Raw genomic sequence first — 25,232 nt, 5'->3', positions numbered from 1 at the left:
GGGGAGTGGCAGCTCCTGAGTCACACTATTGAGTCTCCTTGGGCACTCTGTGATTTTCCTGGGACTCTCTTATGTTCCCCAACCTTGTGATTTCTCTGGCTTGATGATTTTTGTCTCAGGATTCAGCTTAAAAATGTAGAGTCTTGCATGGGAAAAAGAACACCATTTGGATATGTCAAAACATAGATTTGTTTTTCTATATTTTAGACCAGTTATGACCTATTCTGAACAACTTTATACTGTGGAATATTCTATTGCATTTAGTTAATGTGAAATATGTGTTATAATTTGTTTTTTTTTCAGTCCTGCTCCTGAATAAATAATTTGTATTATAAGTTGTATTTATTCAGAAATTACTTCTTTTTTTTTTTTTTTTTTTTTTTTTTTTTTGAGACGGAGTCTCGCTCTGTCACCCAGGCTGGAGTGCAGTGGCATGATCTCGGCTCACTGCAAGCTCCGCCTCCCGGGTTCACGCCATTCTCCTGCTTCAGCCTCCCAAGTAGCTGGGACTACAGGCGCCCACCACCACACCCAGCTAATTTTTTTTGTATTTTTAGTAGAGACGGTGTTTCGCCGTGTTACCCAGGATGGTCTGGATCTCCTTACCTCATGATCCACCCACCTCGGCCTCCCAAAGTGCTGGGATTACAGGCATGAGCCACCACGCCTCGCTCTTCTTTTCTTTTTTACAGTCTTTACCGTTTCTATGTATTCAGAAAATATTTCTTGAGAATCTGTGATATGTCAGACACTGTGGCAGGCACTTGGGATATAAAGATTAAAAGCGGTGTCCCACATGGACAACTTGGGGAGATGGTCAAGTGCTGAGGTAAAGGGATGTATGAACTGCTCTGATGCCACAGAGGGAGGACATCTGTCCAAACATGGGGCAGGGGCAGTGAGTGGGCAGCGAGTGGGCAGTGAGAGAGGGAGGGGCAGTGAGGGAAGTCTTTGAGGACTGGGCCATGTCTGATTGTATCATTAGGCCTAGCATAGTAAGTGATTTCTCTCAATGTTTGGTGTTAAACAGAGGCTACATTGAGCCTTGCCTTGAAGAGCACATAGAAGTTAGCCTAGTAGAGAAGAAGGATGGGTGGGAGGAGAGCAAAAGTCTGGGGCCTGCTGTGTTGAAAGCAGAGCATGTGCTTAGAGGTGAGAGTGAGGGTGGCTCAGCCACTAGTGCTTGAGAGTGATGGCATTGCTGGTTCACAAAGGATGGTGAATGTGTACAGGGAGAGCAAGTAGGGGTCAGATTGTCCCAAACCTTCTAACTGATGCTAAGAAGTTTGCATTTCTCTAAAATCTGATGGGAACCATTTAAGTAGATTTCACAGGGATTGACATGATCATGTATGCCTTTTAGAGAAATCATTTTGATGGAACATGGGAGTGAGACAGGACAGAGAGACCTGTGAAGAGTAATCCTGATATGCCAGGGGAAGAATGATGGGAACCTAGGACCATTTAGGGAAAAAAGTCGAATCCTTTCTTTGTACCACACAACAAAATAACATTCAGAAACATTAAAGATGTCAATGTGAAAATAAAATAGTAGAAAGAAAACATAGGAGAATATTTTTTAAATCTTGAGGATTGAGGAGTCCTTTCAAAGGAAAGCAAGAGACCGAAGGCCAAAATATAACAAAAATGAATGTTTGACCATGTGTAAGGTACTAGATGCTAGAGGAATGTGGATCAGTAGACCTGCTTTGTGCTTTTAAGGAGCTTAAGAAGTAAAGAAAGTTAAGAAGCAGAACATTCCAAATGCCTTGGGCTAAGTGCTGTGTTGGAATTAAGTAAAAGATTCAGTGGGGACCCATAGGAGTAGCTACCTGGGTTTGCTTGGAAGTGGACAGGAGAGGCTTGAAAAAGCAGAAAGTGAGCCAAATCTTCATGTAGGATCTGTCAGGTGGTTGAGAGCAGTTGAGGAGAGAGAGCATTTTAGGTAGAGGGTACGGCTTGTAGGAAGATAGAGGAGGGTTCATTTGGTATTTTGGGTGTGCAAAGTGCAAGAGGATGGGCAAGACATGGGGGCGAGAAGTGCTGAAACTGAGGTTGGAGAAGGCAGTGAGAAGCAAATTCAGAGTCTTAACTATTCAGAGTCTTACTGAAGGCCGGTGACATCAATAGAGCTTTCTATGATGATGGACATGTTCTGTTCTGTGCTGTTCAGTGTGGCAGCCATGAGCCACATGTGCTATTGAGCATGTGGAATGTGGCTAGTGCAATTGAAGAACTGAATTTTTAATTGTATCAAATTTTAATTAATTTAAATTTAAATAATTGCTGTGGCTAGCAGCTACCATATTAGACAGTGCAGCTACAAACAATATGAGGTAGGCTGGGCGCGGTGGCTGATGCCTGTAAACCTGGCATTTTGGGAGGCCAAGGTGGGTGGATCACTTGTGGTCCAAAACCAGCCTGGCCAACATGGTGAAACCCCATCTCTACTAAAAATACAAAAAAAAATTAGCTGGCTGTGGTGGCAGGCACCTGTAATCCCAGCTACTCGGGAGGGTGAGGCAGGAGAAACGCTTGAACCCAAGCGGTGGAGATTGCAGGTTGCAGTGAGCCAAGGTTGCACCATTGCGCTCTAGCCTGGGTGACGGAGTGAGACTCCGCCTATAAAAAAAAAAAATGGGGTCATTGAGAGTTTTGTAAAGAGAAATATTAACAGTGTGAACAAGTTTATATTTTAGAAAGATCACTCTGGTAGGCAGGAAGAAAATCAAGATTTATGAGAGACCACTGCTTCCAGATAGGGTACTGGGTGCTGTCATATGTATTGGGCCATTTACTACTTATAGCAACTTTAAGGTATAGAAGGCATGGTATTTCCATTTTACAGGCAAGAAAACTGGATCTCAAAGAGAGTAAATCATTTGTCCAAGGTCACAAAGCCAGTAAATGAGAGAAATGTGGTGGGGAGGGGGGAGGGGGGAGGGATAGCATTGGGAGATATACCTAATGCTAGATGACGAGTTAGTGGGTGCAGCGCACCAGCATGACACATGTATACATATGTAACTAACCTGCACAATGTGCACATGTACCCTAAAACTTAAAGTATAATTAAAAAAAAATTAACTTCCCATTTCTGGCAATGCTTTTAGTAATTTTTTAAATAATAAACTTATTTTTTAGAGAAGCTTTAGGTTCACAGCAAAATTGAATAAAAAGCACAGAGTTGCCATACACCCACTATCCCTACACACAATAAAACCTCCCCTACCGTCAACATCCTGCCTCAGAATGTGGTACATTTGGTACAATCAATGAACCTACATCGACACATCATTACTGCTCAAAGTCCATAGTTAACAGTAGGGTTCACTCTTGATGTGTACATTCTATGTGTTTGGACACATTTATAAGGACACATATCCACCATACAGTATCATACAGAGTAGTTTCGTTCCCTTAAGAATCCTCTGTGCCCTTTCTGTTCATCCTACCTCCCTCTTTAACTCCTGGCAACTCCTGATCTTTTTAATGTCTCCATAGTTTTACCTTTTCCAGAATGTGATACAGTTGGAATTATACACTATGTAGCCTTTTCAGATTGGATTCTTTCACTTGGTAATACGCATATTAAGTTTCCTTTATGTCTTTGCATGGCTTCATAGATCATTTCTTTTTAGTGCTGAATAACATTCCATTGTCTAGATGTACCACATTATCCATTCACCAACTGAAGGACATCTTGGTTGCTTCCAACTTTTGGCAATTATGAATAAAGCTGCTGTAAACATCCCTGTACAGGTTTTTGTCAGGCATATGTTTTCAGTTCACTTGGATAAGTACCAAGAAGTACAACTGCTACATCATATGGTAAAAATATGTCTAGTTTTGTAAAAATACTGCCAAACTGTCTTCCAAAGAGGCTGTACCATTTTGCATTCCCACCAGCAATGAATGAGAGTTTCTTTTGCTCTGCATCCTCAGCAGCATTTGGTGGTATCAGTATTCCAGATTTGGGACATTCTAATATGTGTGTAGTGGTATCTCATTATTGTTTCAATGTGCAGTTCCCTAATGACATATGATACTGAATATCTTTTCATATGATTATTTGTCATCCGTGTATCATTTTTGGTGAGGTATCTGTTTAGGTCTTTTGGCCATTTGATAATTAGGTTGTTTGTTTTTTAGTTGTTGAGTTATTTATTACTATTTTATATCTGAGATACACCTAAGATAATCACCTTATTAGAAAAAGAAAAGCATCCCCTGATAGCTCAGCTTGGAGCTGACCTGTTCACAGCTAGGCCATGATGTTCTCATTTTGAACATGAGCAAGTCACAGAACATCAACATTAGACAAGACCACTTTACAACTGTGATGTTATGAGGCAAAAACAAGACCACTCTTTAACATAGCTGAACACAGACAAGACTAAGAACATGAAGCAAACCACGAAAGTGACCAACATCCCCATCCATGCAAATAGGACTGCTGTTGCTTTTCTCCCAATCACAGATTTAGCCTCACCCCATCCCTCATGTCTCTGAGATTAAAACAGCAACAAAAAACTAAGATACTCAGTGAAAAGACTGGGTGATAGCACCCAATCCAGAGGCAAAGGACCTTTTCTTGAAACCTCCCAAATAGGACTGGGGAGTTTTCCAAGCAAACCTGATCACCTTGCCCTCTGAAATAACCTAACACAAGCCTAAATATTTTAACAAGCCTCTCCTGACATCCTTTTACTGAGATGCCTCCCACCTCCCTATGGTGTTTGGTCTCCCTTGCTGCAGTTTCAATAAATCTAACCTTGTTCAACTGCAGGTTGATCCTGGTCGTTTTTGGTGATAGGCAAAGATCAATCAACAAAATCAAAGCAAAGCAAATATTATAGCAATGATTCCAGCAGGTCACTCCTTTAACAATAATATTTTAAGTGATTAATTTCCCTGTAGCAATAAAAAGTGAAAAATTACATAACTTATTGGGAAGCCAAATAGCATAGAACCTTAACATGAAAGAAAAATATTCAGAAAATACTGTGATGCCATGATAGGAAGATCTTTGTTTTGTTGTCTTTGTAACAACTCTCCTTCCTTTCTCTTAGGGATCATGTCTGACCACCAGTTTGGTAACCAGTTTATGTGCAGTGTGGTAGCCTCTCACGTGAGTCACCTGCCCACAACCAACCTCAGTTTCATCTGGATTGCTCCACCTGCGGGCACAGGCTGTGTGAATTTCATGTAAGTACCCAAAGTGTCTGCCATACGTACAGAAGGCAAATACTTAGGACTTCTCATGGGATTACATATAGAGTAACTATTTAAGTGTTTTATTTTGACAGGTTTAACCCTAATTAAAATCACTAATTTTATTGCCAAAAAAGGTAAAAACTTTTTTAAAAATAAATTTAGCAGTTTATTTTTGCATAGTTATATGTACCTCCAAAGGTCTAAATTGGATTTTAGCTGACAAAAATACAGAATAAAATAAAAGTAAGTGAATTGGTGGGACAGGAGGGTAGGGGACGTGGGGAACAGGGAGAAATTTTTTAAAGGGTACCAAGTATCAGTTAGGAGAAGTAAATTTGGAGATCTGCACAGCATGGTGACTATAGTTAATGTATTGCATATCTCAAAATTGCTAAAAGAGATTTTAAACATTCACATCACAAAAAAAGACATATGATATAATGGATAGGTTAATTTGCTTGATTTAATCATCCCAAATGTAAACATATATGAAAATATCACATTGTGCTCCATAAATATATGCAATAAGTATTATCAATTTTTAAAAGACAAAAATAATTGAATAAATCAGAGCAATTGGAAAATGAATGTTCAGAAAATATGGTGAAAACGGGTTACAAAATGCTATAAGGCCTTATCTACCTTTTGGAAGAAGACCACAGATTTAGCTTTGAGCTTTCTGGCCATTAGTGCCAAGCGGAAAATGGGATCATTTAGGAAATTCCTGGTGGCCAGAAGTCAGGTACTCTGTAGAAACTAACAACTCTCCCAGGTGCTTTCATTTAGAGGAAACTAGAGGATGTTCTGAACAGTGTTCTCAAGAGCATCCTTAGATAAACACTACACTATGGTTCCAAGGCTGTGACTGTAACATCTGTTGATATGGACTATACCCCTAACCCCTACCCCTCATTCACCCTGCAGTCACCATGCCTCATCCTTCTTATTCAGGGGTCCTTTTTCCACCCATAGCATTTTTAAACTTCTAATGCATGATATCCTTCACTTATTTAGTTACAAACATTGTTTCTCATTTGTCACTTCCTACTAAAATGCAAGAGCCTTGAAGGCAAGAATTGTTTTTCAGTTTTTCGTTGTTTTTTTGTTTTTGTTTTTGTTTTTTCTTCACTGATTTGTCCCAACTGTCTAGAACTGTCCCTGGCATACAGTCAGCCCTCACTAAATATTTGTCGAATAGATGAATAATCCAATGGTGTAAAGTCAAAGGCAGTTCAGAAACAGCTGTTCTATAGGCAGTCAAGCAAAACAGAGCTGGAAGGCATCTTGAATGGTTTTCTATTCAGACTTTCTGCTCAGACAAAATCCCGTAAAACCTGTGTACTCTAAAATTTACCACTGCCTTTTCTTCCCTCTTGATGACAAACAGTTCAGTGTCTGGGGTTTCTATGGGTCAGACATCACTAAAATATATACTCTTTCTGCCTATCCTCTGAGTTACACAAGCTGCCACCATCAGACTCATCTCACATAACTGGTTGATATTTAAACCCATCATTTTCTCCCTCAGAAAGTTTTTTATAAGTGAGTGAACATTTTCCTTCCAGTATGTTTTGCTAAGATGATTGCAGTAGCTTCCTAACTTGTCTGTCAGCTCACCTCTCGCCCGTTTTTCCTTCAGTATATCCTACATATTGTGGTCCAGTTAATCTTCTGAAGGTACAGCCTTGATTACTCAAAATTTGGCTAAGCCTCAAACTCCTTTCTGAAGACCAAACCTTTGGTATAGGTTTGAAGGCTCTTCCAATGTCTTTGTTTATTATCTTCTCTGTTATCTCCCTTGGCACGTACCTCCTGATGGAGCCTGAACTGGCAGGCCTTCCCACAATTCCCTTACAGATTCTGTAACTTTCTTTCTCCATGCTTTTTCCTTGGCCTGGAATGCTTTTCAATCTCAACCTCAATTGTTAAAATCTTACCTATTCAAGACCTGTTTTAAATGCCAACTCTTCTGTAAAACTTGCCAAGGTATCAACAACAAAATTGATGCGTATAGTCACATTTTGCTTATAACTCTATTGTAGAGCTGATTATATTTTACTATATACTTATTTGAATTAAGTTATTGTCTTTTCTGTTAGATTGGACAGGGACAAATTCTTATTTCTTTTTGATTCTCCATTAGTTGCTACAGTGTCTTATATGTAAGATGTCAAGGAAAATTCCCCTTGAATTATATGATGTTCAATGTTGTCATTACCTTTAACTTAATAGTGATCACTGACTCTTTTGGTATGCTTTCTCTTATTCATATTGGCACTTGCAAGGATGAATCGAATTCTTGCCATGCATAACTTCTTAATTTAAAACAAAAGTTGCTTTTTTGAAAGACAAAACACAAAGTATATCTATATCAGCAATATAGAACTGCCTACTTTCAAACAGATATGTTTTTAATTGAATCTGTTTAAGAATGATATTTGATAGCTTATGATCTCACTACTTTTGAGATATAAAACTCTATTTTCTTCTGAGAAATAACTTAGGTATTTTAAGTCTTAAATTCAAACAGTGTTTTCTTAGCAGTTAGTTGGAAAAATACAGTTTAGTCAGAGTTTCTATTGACTACAAAAAAGTTTACCCATATCCTCACCCATATCTCTCAATAAAATTTTGATGATACTGTTTGCACTTTTTAACATTCTTGACAAATGGTTAAGTCCTTTTTCTCATAAGCCATGATAATGTTGAAACCTTTATAGAGTAGCTGCTTCCTTTGTGGGCAAGATGCTTTTGTTGATCTCTTCCTACTCAGTTTGTGAGAGAGTACAGGAGAAGTTAAAAGTGAACATGGGCCACTGAAGGAATTCATTTGAAATTTTCTGAACTAAATTCTTGCAATTTTTTACCTTTATTCTTTACGGTAATATTTATTACATATTGAGTAGAGCTATATATAAGAGTTAGTATCTGTAATTAGCAAGTGCCCAGGAATCCTTGAAGAGGATTGCTAATATTCAATGTTAATTTTAAATATTAAACTAAAAAAAAACACAGCTTCTGGCATTTGAAGGTAAATATACCATGATTCTCTTTTCTGATTAACCTCAAAAAGTAAGGCTTTTACTTTCTAAGGTAAGAAAGATTATTTCTTAGAAATTAAACTTCAGCCATGCTTATATGATTTTGTAGTATATTCTGTATGACTTTTTGATATTACTAGTTAACTCATACCATTATTTAATTTTCCACATGCTTGTTTTCTTTTACTAACTGGATTTTAAGGTCAGGGACAGTGTGTAATATTTTTATATACCTAATAGTTTCTAATGCTTAACTATAGACCAATAGAATGCGCTGAATAAATATTTGTTAGTAGCTAATAATGATATTATATTTCATTGATTATAAGACACAGTTTTGTTGATATTTTTTACATTTTTGGCATCTCTGAAGTAGGGTTGTATTTTACATTTGATGGCATCCTACAGTTATAATTGGCAGTGACTACTTTATTTTTTAACGTCTTACAACTGATGGTGCATTGTATTGGAAGAAACCCAGCAATTAACATTTATCATTTACCATTTACCTGGTCTTTCTAAAGCTGGCAATTGAATTGACACTACAGTCAATTCTGTAATCTCATTTTAATACAGCCAATGTATGATGCAAACTCTGTGATTTTTGAAACCCTAGTTACCTATTTAAAATCCTTTTTTAAAAATCCCGTAGTAAGAATTAGGAAGCATTTGAACTGAAATTCAAGATGATTATATAATGTGCTGTGTGTGCCTTTCCCAGTGAAGAGTAAGAGGCGTGTTGTCTGAATAAACTGTGTTTTATTGGTAAACCACTTAGCCACATAGTCATTTGGGCTGCCTGTGTATGGCCTTTCTTGTTAAAAATAATCAAGTGAGAGACATAGAGGAGAGGATGATTTCAGGATAAAGTGATGGCTATACTGGTACAAATGTAGAAAAATGACCAAAATTATTTTATCATTACTTTTATGACACCTCTTGATAAAATTTATATTTTAAGTGTTAAATTTACTTCAAGGTTTGCTGGGTATTCAGATCCTGTGGCAATATGGTTTGTTTTTACTTTTATATCTGATTATAGTCTTCAGTGACTAGTAAGTCTCAAGTTAAAAGAGGCACTTAATTATCCACATTTCTTGGATATAAATCCCCTACCCCAAAGTCCCAAGGGGCCTGGGGGAAGGGAAAGAAGAAGGAGAAGGAGGAGGAGAGGAGAGGAGGAAGGAGGGAAAGAGGGAAGGAAAGAAAGAAGAAAGAAAGCCAATCTCCAAACCGTCTAACCCTAAAAATTAGCAAGAAACTACCAGGGAAGGGGGGTTGTAAAATAACAACTACAACATTAATAATATTTTTGAAAATTTACAATGTGCCAGCCACTTTTCTATTTACCTCTTTTAATCCATTTAATTCTCAGTGATTCTGTAAAGTCAGTACTATTATTATCTCAGTTTGCAGATGAGGAAACTGAAGGACAGAGATGTTAAATCACTTGCCTAAGGTAACTCACCTAGTGAGTGACACAGCCTGGATTCAAAGGCAGTCTGGTTTCAAAGCAGATGGTTTTTGCTACTTCACTCCAGTTGCCTTTAAAATGATCACTTGTCTATTTTATCGTGGTAAAATACAATAGTCATACAACGAAAATTAAATAAGAGTTTGCAGTATGGCATCGGAATCTCTCTAACTTTTCAAGGTGGCCCACATGTGTTTCCTATCTACTTTTGAAATATATCTCTGTATGAATATAGAAATATTATTGAATTCATTCAAATAATGAGAGGTGCCACTTTAAAATTCTGAAATGTGATGAACATGGGTTTGATCTTGATATGTATGATATGTGGATATTGATCGTATCCTATCCTTCATCACAAGGGGATTTCATGTGGGGAATGTGTGAATTACAGGCAAAATTCATCACAACTAGGTTTAGGTTTAACTGTCTGGACAGATATACTAGCATAATATTAGGATTAAAATGGAACATAAAAGAAGATCAGGTTTGTGCCTAAATTAGTGATGATTTAATATTATGTGAACTTTCTCAAAACTGAAAACAGAATGAAAACCAAGCAATATTCTATTTAAGATACTGAGCATGGAGAAATAATGAACTTAGGTCAGCAAAGAGGAACACAGGAGGATCATATTTGAACATTTGATATGTTAAAGGAAGTATCTCCTAGAGGGATAGTTTTCTTAAAGTACACTAAACGAGAAGGCAAAAAAAACATTTTAAAAATTGCAGACACTAGCAGTTTCTGAACACCTGCCGGGCTCAAAATAATAATACAGATGCAGAGATTTGAAGTGCTGCCTTGAGTGTATCTCAGATGCCTTTAATTTTTGATGAGAGCCATTCTAGACTGTCTGGAGAATTCTTCAGAAAATATTGCGTGGTTGCCCATTTATTTCCATTCATCAGACGCACACATCACAGATGTATTTGCCTTGTTACTTAAACATTTGAAATAAGATCAGGGATTCCCCCATGGGTGTGTTTACTGGAAGTGCATTCATACCTGTGGATAAGGATGCCAACAATGGATGCATACAAATATTCTTTTACTTTCTAGATTATACATAGCTTACTGCAAAAATAAATTACCTCCCATTTAAGTCTGAAATGATTGTACCTATGCTCTGAGATAAAACTGGATATGCTATTTTCTAAAGGAGAAATTTCATCTTTCTTTTAAATCACGTCTTTTTTTTCTTTTCTGACAGTCTAGTTTTCTGTTTTTAAGCGGGCATCTCCCAACTTGAGACAATGTCAGTGCTGCTCAAAAATATACCTCTAGATGACAAGATAAAAGAAATACTGTCTATCCTTAAAGGTAAACAGCTAGGAGCCTAACTGATAGTCCTCACTTCCCCATAAGCCCCTGTTTTTCATCACATTTAAATAGCCAGTTAGGCTTGAACAATGAGAAAGTCTAAGTTCAGAGTCTAATGTGTGTTCTTATATGTATCAACACTTCAGCAAATGGTCAAATGCTTGAGGTCAGAATGCTTCCTAGGGATTTAGTTTTTAATTTTAGGAAGTATGGTTGAGATAAAATATGTCAATAAATCTCCAAGAAGGCTTGAAGAAATTATTTTTGTTATATTAATTGTACAACATATCTATTTTAACAGACATTCAATGGGCAAAACTATTCCCTTCATTTTCCCCCCTCTTTTCTCCTTTCCTGTCTCCTCCTCCTTCCAAGAAGTCATGGTATAAACAGCACAGGTTGTATTAGGGGAATCTTCTGGAGTCTCCACAGGATGCTGCTTTGCATCAAAATCATAAGACCGTCAGAGAAGTGGAACTGCTTTACTAACATGGGAAAATTTTCTATTCCAGTAACAAAATATTTTTTAACGACAGTCCAAAGATGTACCTGTTTCTACGGAATTTTATGCCGCAGCAAATAGTTGTGTTAGCAGATTTGCTCTTCTTCCTTTTTTTAATCTCTGCTTTTTTATTTTTTAGAGAAAAATGTTAGTTTTATCCTGATGTTGAGTCTAGAAGCAAAAAAAAAAAAAAAAAGAAAAGCTATAGCAAAACAACCTCTTCCTTTCTTTTCATCTCATGTAATGGTGTGAGAACTTATGGAGATCACTCAAGTAAATGGACTGAACTTGGTATCCACAAGGTGTTCCTTATTACAAGGCTTTGTGGTTAAGATGGGATTACTATTGTACTTGGCACTTCTTACTTGAAACCACATAGAACGTTTGTGAAAGCAAAAAGACCAAAGTCAGTAAATCTAAAATATTTATCTGTTATAATTATTAGAAGTTCTTTAAATCTAGTAGAAATTTTTTAAAATGAGGTATGGCCAGAGATTTGGGTTATTTCCCTATCACTAGAATTGATTAAACCAGTTTTAGAAGTGTGAAATTTCGTTTTTCCAAACTGCCTACACAGTCAAAAACAGTGATGACAAAGACGTCTGAGAAACAGGTGAATAAATTTTTTCCATGGCAGCAACAACTCTATGGTTTGCCAGTGTAGTTATTTGGATACAAGCAGCAGCATATTATTAAGCTCTATTTTTAGTAAAGTCTCTGTATATTAAGGCCTTATTAAAAATGTGAAATAAAACTGATTGCTTCCTTCAGATAAAAATTTTTAAAGAACTTATTTTGCCCTCTGTGACCTATTTAGATATGTAAATATGTATGTGTATACACACACACACACACACACACACACACACACACACACACACATTGTCTTAGTCTGTTTTGTGCTTCTGTAACAGAATACCTGAGACAGGATCATTTATAAACAATAGAAGATTTTTGGCTAATGGTTCTGGAGACTAGGAAGTCCCAGATTAAGGGGCTGCATCTGATGAGGGACTTCTTCCTGTGTCATAATATGGTGGAAGGCATCACATGGCAGAAACTGAGCATACCTGAAAGAAGAAAGGAGCCCATCTCATCCTTTTATCAGGAACCCATCTCATCCTTTTATCAGGAACCCATTCCTGAGGTAACTACTCTACTCCCACAATAATGGCATTTATCCATTCATGAGGGCAGAGCTGTCATGACCTAATCACTTCTTAAAGGTCCTACCTCTCAACACTGTTGCATTGGGAATCATGTTTCCAACACACGAACTTTGAGGTACACATTTAAACCATAGCACACATACAGGCACACACACATACACACATTCTAAAATTTGTTTAGAACCATACTTTCTAACATGGTAGCTATAAGCCATGTGGCTATTTAAGTTTGAATTCATTAAAATTAAATAAAAAATTCAGTTCCTCAGTTGTACCAGCCACATTTTGAGTTCTCAGTAGCCACATATGGCTAGTGACTATTTTATTGAACAGCACAAATGTAGAACATTTCCATTATTACAGAAAGTTCTGTTGTGTAGCACAAGATTCGATAATCTGTTATCTTTTCCCCAAATATTACCGTGACATTTACAGAAATTAACCATGCAATTCAAAGGACACATAGAAGGAAGAAAGCAAAACTAAGTTTTTTGCCATTGTTATGTGAACTCGAACCATCATAACTTCTAAACTCACCAAATAAGACAATTTTATGTAAACAGCTGGTTACCTAATTTTTCATTTTAGTTTTATTTGCCAGTGCAGCAGTTTCTATGGTTTTTTATTTTATGGGCAATGGTAGCCAAATATGACAAGTGAGAATTGCCTGTGGTTATCATCCCTTACAGTGCCCAGGACTTAGTGCTGCTCTTTGGCTGCCTTGGGCTAAGGCATTTTCCTGTCTGCCCCATGCCTGGATCTCAGTCCCTGCTTTCCCCTTGCTGATCTTCCACTTCCCTGCTACAAGGTTTTAGATTCTGCATCTTTTCAAATGTGCCCTTACGCATGAAAACTTACTGTCATGTACCTAATATTAAAAATTAGCTAGTCTGGAAGACTATTAATATGAAAATGAGCATTAATGGAATTTGAAACCCCATTTTATGATAATGATGGTCATAATAGTAATAATAAAAAAAGAAATTTTAATTATTGAGTACTGGTGTACCAGGCAGCCTACTAAGTTCCTTTACTCTCCTAGAACCACCTATTATTTGAAGCAAGAGCTTCAAAAACTCGCAAAGACAGGTGTGTTTTGATCCAAAACGTGTTCTTTAAACCACCATCCTATACTACCACTCTATATTTCTTTTAAAAATTAGTATTTATGAAGATAGTATAGCAATGAGAGATGCTTGGAATATTAAGTGACATAAACAAAATATTTGTTTCTGTGGTACAATTTCAGACACATAAAAATATGTTTGTAGAGGATTTCTGGCATCATGGAAGACTGAACTGGCATAGCAGAAATTCTTCCCACTGAAATAAAATAGCAACTCTAGCTAAAATGAAGCAAACACACACACACACACACACACACACACACACACACACACACACACACACACACACTCTGTTTTGAAAGAAAGTGAAAACACTGGTTTCCAGAAGAAAGGAGACATATCAAAGCTGGGTCAAGAAATAGGAACTGACATTGTGGTGGCCTGCAGGTCTCTTAAACCTGATTTAGGTCCTAGATCTGGAGTTTTAACCTATATGGGGCCTGGAGCTATTGTCAGGAGCTTCTTAAAAGACAGCAGGAGATAATAAAGGAGAGTGAGCTGGAACTGGGCCCGCTGATTGAAGCCTGACTGGGAAAACAGCAAAGAAATTTGTCATCTGAGTGGAGCCTTTGGTCAAGATAAGTTACTTGTAAGAAGATAAAACCCTCAATATGTGGAGTCTAGCTTTACATTAGTAATCTGTGCAGAACTCCAAGTGAAGAAATTAACATCTAATTGAAGTTTTAGAAGGAGAGAATAAAAATAATAAGACAAATTTGAAGAGATAATGGCAGAAATTTTTCTAGAACTGAGGAAGATGTGTGTGTTTTCTATCTAAGCAAGATAAATAAAATAAATTAGTACTGATAAAGGTCGTGATAAGCCTTCAGTATATCAAAGACAGAAAACATCAAAGGTGACAAAATAGAAAAGACAGATTACCTATACATTTAATCTGACAGTGGTCTCATCAGCAACAAAAGATGCCAGAAGACAATGGAACAATATCATCAAAGTGAATTGTCATCCTAGAGTTCTGTACCTAGATAAATTATCAGTCAAGTGTGAAAACAAAACAAGATAAATTTTTTTAAAATACAGTTTGATATTTTTACTGCACATGGCCCATGTTAAAGCAAAATTTTAAAGGATGCCCTTCAGTAAAAAGAAAACAAACCCAGAAGGAAGGTGTAGGATACAAGAAATTGTGGTATGATACAATAATTAATAGTGAGCAAATAAATTAGTAAGCACATCTAAGCATTGAGCATGCAAATAAATTTATGTATAACATATATACCAATAATTATTTTAGGATAGAATTTAAAGGCAACATATAACTAAAATACATGAAGCAACATTAGTGTATAATTTGGAGGGAAAAGGAAATCAGTATTAAAGTTTTCAAATGTCATCAAATTATTTTGCAAGAAGGTTATGGGCTCAGTTGACTGTTAAAAATGTAAATGTAAAGAACAGAAATAAAATTATAACTTCCAAAATACGGAGGGGAAGGGCAAAGGATTAAAGAACAGTTAGTTAAAACATCAGAATAAAGGAAAAGGGTAAATTTAAAAATCATAGAAGTATAAAATGTAATATAAGATAACAAATAATTTTAAGTAAATTGTCAATTACAATAAATATAAACAGATTAAATTCACCAGGCGAAACACTGTGACTTTGAGAATGCAATTACAAAAATACAGCAGTATGCTGTTTCTAAGAGATAAAACTAAACATAATGGCACAAAAACATTGAAAGTACAGAGATGGAAAAAACATACCAGGCAAGTGCTAACCAAAGGTAAGCTACTGTTACTATATTAATATCAGACAAAATAAGTAAAAAATTACTAGGGATAAAAGGGCAATTACCTAAGAACAAAATAACTTGTGTGTAGACAAAGCTGAAGGAAACATACAAAATTGAAACCTGTTTTTCAGGTGGCAGAATACTGAGTACGTATTTCTAGTATTTCAATTGCAGGTAGTATTATGAAAATATTTAGGCAAAGTAATTCTTTAAACATTGGTTGTTGAATAGATGAATGAATACATGCTTACATGAGTGGAAAAATGCTTGAATATGCCAGAAGATTATGTTATAGAATTAGAGTTTATACTCTGCCATTTCTACCTTTAGGCATGTGCTGGTGACAGCTAGCTTTATATTACAGTATCTTAGGTGCTCTGGAAATACCAATTTGGTAATTTAACAAAATTTTATCGATAATTTGAATTTTTGATTTGCGGTTAGTTTTTCTTTGCTAATTCAAATGACATTGCATACATTCCTCTTCTAAACATTATGAAGGTTTAAACTTGCTAGAGTATAAATATTTCTATTGTTAAATTAGATATTTATGGTTTTTGAATGCTATTTAGACTAATAAAAAATTTAGAAGGTTAATATTAATAATATTTTTTAATTGATGGCCTGAATTCATGTAAAACTTTGTCATCACAAAGTTAAAAGAAAAACAATTTGAGGAAATTAAAAAAATGTAAGCCACATATTTTCTGGAATTATAAGATAACCTATTTAACATTAAATCAGTGCATATTGATGTTTTATTTAGCACTGAGAAATAAATATTAAATGAAATTATTATTTCCATCTCTATTTTAGCACCTCACAATATTAAAGTGAGGTTTTGGTTATCCACATTGACGAGTTCAAAGCTGGAAACAAAAATGTGTTAGTCAAATCTCCTCCATGTATTTCCACTATTAGTATTTATAGAAGGGATTATGAATAGCATGAGCATATTCGTTATCCAGGCTGACATATATTTCAAAGAGCAATGTCCTAAATTTTATAGGAAAGATAAACAGTGAAAAGCCTTCTAATTAAAAATGTACACTGTAGTTGCAAAGGAGCAAAGATGGTAGGTCCCTTAATCAACCCCTGGTTTTAACCTAAGTAGATATATTGAAAGTGTGGCTGTAAAGCTAAGCCACATAAGCCTTTCTTCTAAATCCGCCTGCAGGCATTAATGCTCAGATTTGAGATGGCATCCTTATTTGCTAAGTGCAAAGATGGTTACAAAAGAGCTTTTCTTACTTTGAGGATAAAAGCTAAAGTATTCTTTAATTTTGGTTACCGCCTGGCTCATCTCAGCACCATAATAGTTATTTGGCTCAAAACCAAAAAGTAGCAATACAGTACTTACATGTCTATGGATCAAAATTAGATGAAAAATTGCTGTTTCTCATCTCCAAAGCTATTTGCTGCACATTTTATAACCCTCAAGATGCCTTTTGTAATATGTGATAACAGAGCCAACTGCAGCATCTGCCTGGAAAGAGATTACTTTAATTATGGACTCAATGTCCTATTTTCTGCAAGTGATCCCCAGAGACAGGCTTCCTGCCGAAGGAGAGGTGCAAGGATGCACATTAAAGCCTACACGTCAACCACGAAGAGGTGGATAAAGTGAGACAAGGACAACCACAAACCTCCTTCATTTTCCTAGTCTGTAATGTGATGGAAGAGTCTATAGTGATAGGTTTTTAATTATTGTAGCATCTGTTGTTATGGACTTTTGATGGTAAGGGCAAGATGAGCTTGTGAAACAGCAAAACCTTCTACAGAGAAAACATTATATTTAAAAAGTTCGGTATTGTTTAAATTACTCTTGATATGACTTTTTTTAACAAATAAGTAAAACACTAAAAAATAAAAGAATAAAACATTTGTAAAGGTTCGATAAACATGCTTTAAAGTTTTTCTCTCAAAATTAAACGTGTGTGTCTGTGTGCATGTGTGTGTGTATGTGTGTGTGTGCTATTATCAGTTACTTGCTATAATATTATTAGAAAGTGAAGCTAAGTGGTTTTCTTGTCAACCCCAGTTCTGGATAACACATCAAGTGCCTCATTATTAAGAATTCATTTGCCATTCAGTATAATAGAGCTGTTCATAATGAACTTCATTTAGAATCAAGGTGGATGTCTTGTGCATTTCCATGGAAATTCTTTATAATTTAACACTGATTTAACGTTATGAATGGACACTTAAAGCAAATTGTTACCTTGTTCTTATTAATTACAGAATCAGACTCCTTAATAGTTTTTTTTTTTTAAGAATGAGTGTTTTTCTTCTCTTTTTAAAAGCATAGCACATGCTCACATAGGATATTTGGGATTTCATCTAATTTCTCAAAAAGTATAAACATATTTTGCATTTTTAGAAGATGGAGGATTATTGAAAAGTAACCATGGGAATTAATTTTAAACTTCAAAAGAGGAATTTAAGGGATTTGGCATGGAATGAATTTGTGTGTGGGACGGAAAGATGGAACAGAAAAATGTACCTTACAATCATATTAGGTGAAAACATCAAGTCTTTTAAGTATCATACCAACTATGGCACTGATGATTTTCTGGTGTTAAAATGAAGTGCTATTACTACTTTTATAATTTTATAAATAAATCCAAATAAATTTATCTTAGGGAATTCTAAATGGTACTATTTAACCCTAAGACATTAAATGAAATATCTGACATTTTTCAGACTTCCTTATTTATAATAAATGCCATGCTGGATAAATTTTTTAAAGATACGTTGAAATGGATAGTTTTATAGAGATTTTATTATTGTATATTTTGTAAATGAACAATTAAATCTATATTATCCATATATCACCAGAACTTATAAATAGGAGCAAGGGTTTAGTGTTCATTTCTGTTTAAAGATCTTGGATATTAAGAATTAAAGCAATATTTCTGGACTTAGGGAAAATAGAAACTTATTAAAACAAACTGAGAGCATGAATAACTGCTCTAAGGCATCAGTGAAAGGATTTCTGATTTTTATTCTGATCAGTGATTTTTAATTCTGATTGATCAGTGAAAATAATTCCTGATTTTTAAATGTTATATTTTGTTTCTCAAATATTTCATTATTTGAAATATTTTTTGAAATATTTTATTATTTGAAGAGCAAAATATTTCATTCTATGGATCTCAGATTTGTTCTGCAATCAGATATCTCATACACATATATAGTAAGGTAAGATTTCTAAATGGCTCATTTGGAGCATGAGGAGATGACCTCTCCAAAGATCAAAGGGAATCAGAGACTTCTCTTGAAGAGCATTTATTCTGTAACTTCAATTCCATATTGCACTTTGGTAACTCTCAATCGAGCTTTTATTTAAACAGTTAAGTTGTTTAATCCAAGGGTTGTATTATATCTGGAATATATACTTACCCCACTACCAACTGTTTCAGACATTGTATCTTTCTGAGTTTTGTTTTTGTTTTTTTTTTTTTTGTAAAAGCATTGAGTTAATTTTTTTTTTTGGCTTTCTATATTTCACATTTGGGTTAGAATGCAAAATGTCTTAGTTTAGACTTATAATTTAAAAGAATTTCAGTAAATAAATATATGTCATAAATAGAGTTGATTTTTAATATTTAAACTTGACAGTAAAACTTATTTTAAAATGAGTTTTAATATAATTTTACCTCTGATTATGAAAGCAATGCCTATGTACATAAAAATACAGCTAAGCAAATATTCATATATGTACAGAGACGCACAGTCACACTGACACCTGCACATGTGCACACACATATGCATATTTCCACTATCCCAGAGATAACAGTGTGTATCTTGGGGTATATTTCTCTAGATATATGTGTGTGTTGAATTTTAGTTTTTACAAACTTGGGGTTCTCTTATACATTTTATTCTCTAATCTAGCTTTTTTTAAAAAAAAGTAACATGAATGTTTTCCCAATAAATATGTGTGTGTTCAATTTTAGTTTTTACAAACTTAGGGTTCTATTATACATTCTATTTTCTAATCTAGCTTGAAAAAAACTCTAACATTACATTATATTATGAGTGTTTTCCCAATAAATATGCATCTACAACATCATCTGGCTCAAATTCTATGTGGATGTATTATAATCTGTTTAATCAGTCTCTTATTTCTGGACATTTTGCTTGTTTCCAATACTCACTATTGTACAGCTTTGTGAAGAACAACCTTGTAACTAATGCTCTTTTCATTACGAAAGTATGTTATTTTTATGTTAAGGTTAACTATGAAGTCAACCTGATAAAATTGAAAGCTAAGACGTATGCATAAAACTATATATGATTTTTGTATCAAGGCCAGTATCACAAAGACTAATAGTAGTTAACTTTTCAACTTTTAACAGTAAGAGTCCTGTATAATAATGTTTCATAATTACTCATAAGTTAAGATAATGCCAGGTTCCTATCACTATTCTGATTACTCAGTCATCACATTAATTAAGAAAACATTGTTTCTCATTTTGCAGTATTTTCTGTTTCATTGTTGGATTTCAATAAATGCCTTTAAATGTTTATTTTGTAAGGCACACTAATTCAGTTGAAAAGCAACGCATTCTGTCTCTTTTCCAAAGCTCCCTGGAATGCATAGCCTTGCAACTAACTAGTATTAATTAGTAGTGAGTGAGCCTCTTAGTCTGATACTTACATTTTAAAAAAATCCTGTGTTATTTTTAACTGTATACTTTGAATATAAAATTCCCATTTTTTCTTTTGTAAGGTATCATAAGATAATGTAAGTTAGTGGAATCACTAGTGTGATTGATAGGTGATTGTGCCTGCATATTGATCTTTTTTTAAAAAGTGAGAATTGGCTTTATTATATTATGTAAATTCACTTTTTTTCTTTTCTTTTTTTTTTTTTTTGAGATGGAGTCTTACTCTGCCACCCAGGCTGGAGTGCAGATCTCAGCTCACTGCAACCTCTGCCTCCCAGGTTTAAGCAATTCTCCTGCCTCAGCCTCCCAAAAAGCTGGGACTACAGGCACGCACCACCATGCCTCGCTAGTTTTGTATTTTTAGTAGAAACGAGGTTTCATCTTGTTGCCAGGCTTGCCTCAAACTCCTGACCTCAGGTGATCTGCCCGCCTCAGCCTCCCAAAGTGCTGGGATTACAGGCATGAGCCACTGCACCTTTTCTTCTATAGTCTATTTAGTTTTCACTGGGAAAGTAAAATTTTAATGTAAATATAACTAAGCTTTTCACAAAGGAAATCCTACAGATTTCTTCTTTGACATCATGGTTTCTTGTACAAACACAAATGTGAGCATGATTAATATTAACAACTTTTACCATTTAGGAGAGCCTTTAAAGTCCTTTTCACCTGAGTAAAAGTCTTTTTCACCTCCATCTCTGCTTTTGCTAAATTAAAAGCAGAGCCTTATCTCAAATAGAGAGGGCCTGGCCACATATTTAGATCCTGTCCTCCTCTTTTGGGTATCTGCCTGTCCTTGGTCTCGATTAATGGATTTATAAATCACCTAGAAGTGAGGATTTACAGTGAAATATTCAAGTTTATGGGGGACACAAAACTGTTCTAGAGAGTGAAATGCTAACTTGATGTGAATAAATTGTGATATTGTATACATGGTAAGCAGAAGAGTGGAAAACAGAATCAATATGTATACAAACATAAAGAAATATAAGCAAGGGGCTGAGCGTGGTGGGTCGTGCTTGTAATCCCAGCACTTTGGGAGGCCAAAGCGGGCGGATCACTTGAGGTCAGGAGTTCAAGACCAGTCTGGCCAATATGGTGAAATCCCATCTCTACTAAAAACACAAAAATCAGCGAGGCATGGTGGTGCACTCTTATAGTCCCAGCTACTTGGGAGGCTGGGGCAGGAGAATCGCTTGAACCTGGGAGGTGGAGGTTGCAGTGAGCCAAGATCGCGTCATTGCACTCCAGCCTGGGCATTGCAGCAAGACTCTGCCTCAAGAAAAAAAAGAAATATAAGCAAGGAAAAATAATCTGAGCTGTTTTGCAAAATGATAGTCTGTGAGTTATCAGTTCTATTCCAAGAGGAAGACTCAAGGAGCAATTATGGGGTGTATCTTCAAGAAATCAGTGTCATTGTAGCTTACATGATCCCCAAGTTTGGAGAAGCCTCTCAAGGCCCACTGAAAGGAGAATAGAGAATGTTGGTCTTACAGATCCCTGGAGTTATGGTTGCAATGTTAGATAAAATTATTTTCATGTAGAACCTATGTTTTATCAATCCTGAAGGAAGGCCTTAGTTGTGTGTGTGTGTGTGTGTGTGTGTGTGTGTGTTTCTAGAGAAAGATGGTTCTGGATAACCACTATAAATCTCATTGTTTTCTTTTGGGAGATACTGTGTGCATATTGATTTTTTCATATTTTTATGGACATTTTTTAATGTAATACAACATCTTTTTTTTGAGATGGAGCCTCACTGTGTTGCTCAGGCTGGAGTGCAGTGGCACGATCTCGGCTTACTGCAGCCTCTGCCTCCTTGGTTCAAGGGATTCTCCTGCTCCAGCCTCCTGAGTAGCTGGGATTACAGGTGTGTGCCAGCATGCCCAGCCAATTTTTGTATGTTTAGTAGAGCTGGGGTTTCACCATGTTGGCCAGGCTGGCCTTGATCTCCTGACCTCAAATGATCCACCCGCCTCGGCCTCCCAAAGTGCTGGGATTATAGGCGTGAGCCATGGCGCCTGGCCAGTGAAACCTGTCTTGAAAGCTATATTCCTCTTTTGCTAATTTGACGTTAAGAAAATGAAAGTAAAACTCTAGAGCAATCACAAGTGCCTTTTTTTTCTATTTTAGAGGACTTGACATATAACAGTTTAACTTGCTAGATATTGTACATGATTGAACTTAAAAAATAAGTGTTTTTAATGAAAGATGTAATCAGGGATTTAAGTATCAAAAACCCAATACATTTTTGTTGGTTCAAATCCATTTACACAGAGCTTTTCAGCACAGCAATGCTGGGAATGGACAAAGTCTTGGACAATTCATGTCTATAAGAAATGCTGCATTCTCATGGAGATTTTCAGAGTAACACACCTCGGTGTGTCAATTTTAAAAAGTCTTTGGGGGATAGACATTTGTCTTAAAAAGGGACTACCAAAACTGTTATTACAGCACTTTAGTACACCTCTGCCAGATCTCAGGAATTACTTTTCACAGCTCATAATGCTAATCTGTAAGTAGAAGTTCTATTTTTAAATATAAAATTGTCAAAATGTCCAGTATTTGATGGAGAAGTATGAATCACTGGCAAATCAAGTGTTGAAATTAATAAAATTGCAGGAAATATAATGATACTCATCTTTTTAAATTTTCATAGATAACTTACTTTTTGTTTCATGCATCAAGTCACACTTATGATTTTAAATCTGAGGAAGATTACATCTTAAAGATGTTCACCCAGCTACTTGTCTTAGAAGCCTCATCAGTGAGCAAAGATTTATTTTATTTGCCTGGAAAGAGTAAAACTGTTGATTCATTATGTGTAAAACCTTACAAGTTTAAATATTAAACAGCATATGATTATATGGCTGATAGCTGAATTTCTCAAATGTTTAAAGATGGAAAAAAAAATTCCATAGTAAAATTGACTCAAGAAATAGCTCTACGATAGCTTATTATAATACTTGTCTGCACCTCTGCAAATTCAATCACTTTCATGAACAAATATTTTCGGTATATAAAGTTGCTTGAATAACAGTTGGACAGCTGAAAGCTGACAATGGAAAATTATACAGCAAAGACTCCAACATATTTCTAAGACTGCCCATGTTTATTTCTGTACCTTCCTCCATCCCTAATTGACTTTGCAACTGTCCCTTCCTCTGGACAAAGATGTATAAATTAGCTTGGATAATACTATCTTTTTAGAAACATTGCTAAATAGATGTATTGACAAGAGCAAAGTTTTCTTGGCCTGGCACAATTTCAAGTTCTAATGGTAGCTAGAAAGACCTAAACTCTCACTTTAAAAATGAGGAAACTGAGGCCCAGAGAGGGGTGAGCTCTATGTCACAGAGCTACATGGTGACAGCCCACAGTAGAACCCAAGGCTTCTACTTCCCTTTTCATCACACCGTGATGAACCTTCACTCCGTGATCCTCTGGGCCCTCAGAGGGCATTGCAGGCTGAGCTCCACCCTTCTGCTCTCCATCTGTTCCATCATATACTAATAATGTGGCCAAGGCAGCAAGGCATAGCACTTGAAGACCACAACACTGATCCTCAAATACTGATGAAGATGAGGATGTTTCATTTGGATTTATTGATGTATATGAACCATGACCTTATATTCTTGGTTTTCTGGAACAGGCTTACTTGCAGATAACTATATTCTTTCCAATAAAGGCATTTGTTAAGTGTATAGCACTAACTAGAATTCAATCTTTAATCATAAGTGAATCAGAATAGACTTCCAAATCAGAACAAATCTGTCAGGTGATCCATCTTTCATCTTTCATTTTCTTTAAGCATATGTAACTCTCTAAATGTCTTCTCTCTGTTGCCATCCACTCTGCTAGGTTCATTGCCTCATTCTTCGAATTTAATCTTCACAACAGTCTTATGAAATAAGCAGTGTTATTATGCCCATTTTGCAGATGAGGAATCAGAGGCTTGGCACATTTAAATAGTTTTCTCCTGACACAGATAGTTCATAGAGTAATAAGTGCAGGATTGCAGCTCAGGCTTATCCTGAGTCAGTTCAGGCCCTTAACCAATGCTCTTCCTATGACCACACAAAGTTGATTACTACTATATATGTAAAGGTAGAGAAAGAAAATGAGAAAATAAAAGAAACTCTTAAAAATACCGTCATGTGGGGTCCATGAATATGGAAATGGTTAATAAATTGATTAATAGGTATTGATTTGAGTTTTTAGGAAAAACTTCTGGGTGAAAAGAAAAGAAAAACTTTAAATAAAAGAATGAAGATGTAGTCTTGTGATTCATTTAAGGAGTCAGAATGGCATGTTACACTAGAACAGTAGAGAAAAAGAAGACAAAAATACAGAGAAAAATCTTCAAGCTTTCCTCTTTTTCTTGTAGATCTTCCTGATACAATATTAATTGTGCTCCATGTTTAAGATTTTCTTGCTATGCTCATGGCATAAGATTCAGTTTTCTGGATTCATCTGGAAATTTTCCTTACATAGAAAATTCAGTCGTTCAGTTATGTCCAAATAATGAAGCATTATTGTATGTACATATATATATGTATGTACAAAAATTATAAATATTCTAAAATTATAAATATTCTTAAATTAAGTATAAGACAAAAGTAATCAGATTGACTCATTAAAGTTCTGATGTGATTGGCTTCTCTACCTCAGCTTCTCCATCTGAAGATAAAGTTACTCTTATTTAGCATTTTCCTAACTTATTTCAGAGAAAAGTTCATGAAGAATTGCTTAAGTGTATGCCACTTTGATACTCCTGGGCGTCAGGAACTGTAAGGACACAAAGCACTGTCACTTGGCTATAACTTTTCTCATTTCCCATGCAGTGTTACTGAGAAACTTCAAATTGACAAGGATGTGGGTGTTACCATATAATGGAGGTGGGAGAGAGACTAGCCAGAGGATCATAAAAGACAATTGGCCATGTATTAATATGT

At 35.6% G+C, this 25,232-nt stretch overlaps 1 protein-coding gene across 3 annotated transcripts in view; it reads left to right on the top strand.

The window, feature by feature from the left end:
* The window catches only part of RELN (reelin), a 520,521-nt gene that overhangs the window by 145,620 nt on the left and 349,669 nt on the right, over window positions 1-25,232 (top strand). For all 3 annotated transcript variants that reach the window (XM_003825720.5, XM_055114793.2, XM_063606317.1), the window contains exon 3: window positions 5,073-5,208. In XM_003825720.5, the coding sequence (XP_003825768.3) occupies window positions 5,073-5,208 (136 nt within the window). The remainder of the gene's footprint in view (window positions 1-5,072; window positions 5,209-25,232) is intronic.

Source organism: Pan paniscus, chromosome 6, assembly GCF_029289425.2.
Source record: "Pan paniscus chromosome 6, NHGRI_mPanPan1-v2.0_pri, whole genome shotgun sequence".
Lineage (NCBI taxonomy): Eukaryota > Metazoa > Chordata > Mammalia > Primates > Hominidae > Pan > Pan paniscus.
This window is presented reverse-complemented; position numbering and strand designations above follow the sequence as displayed.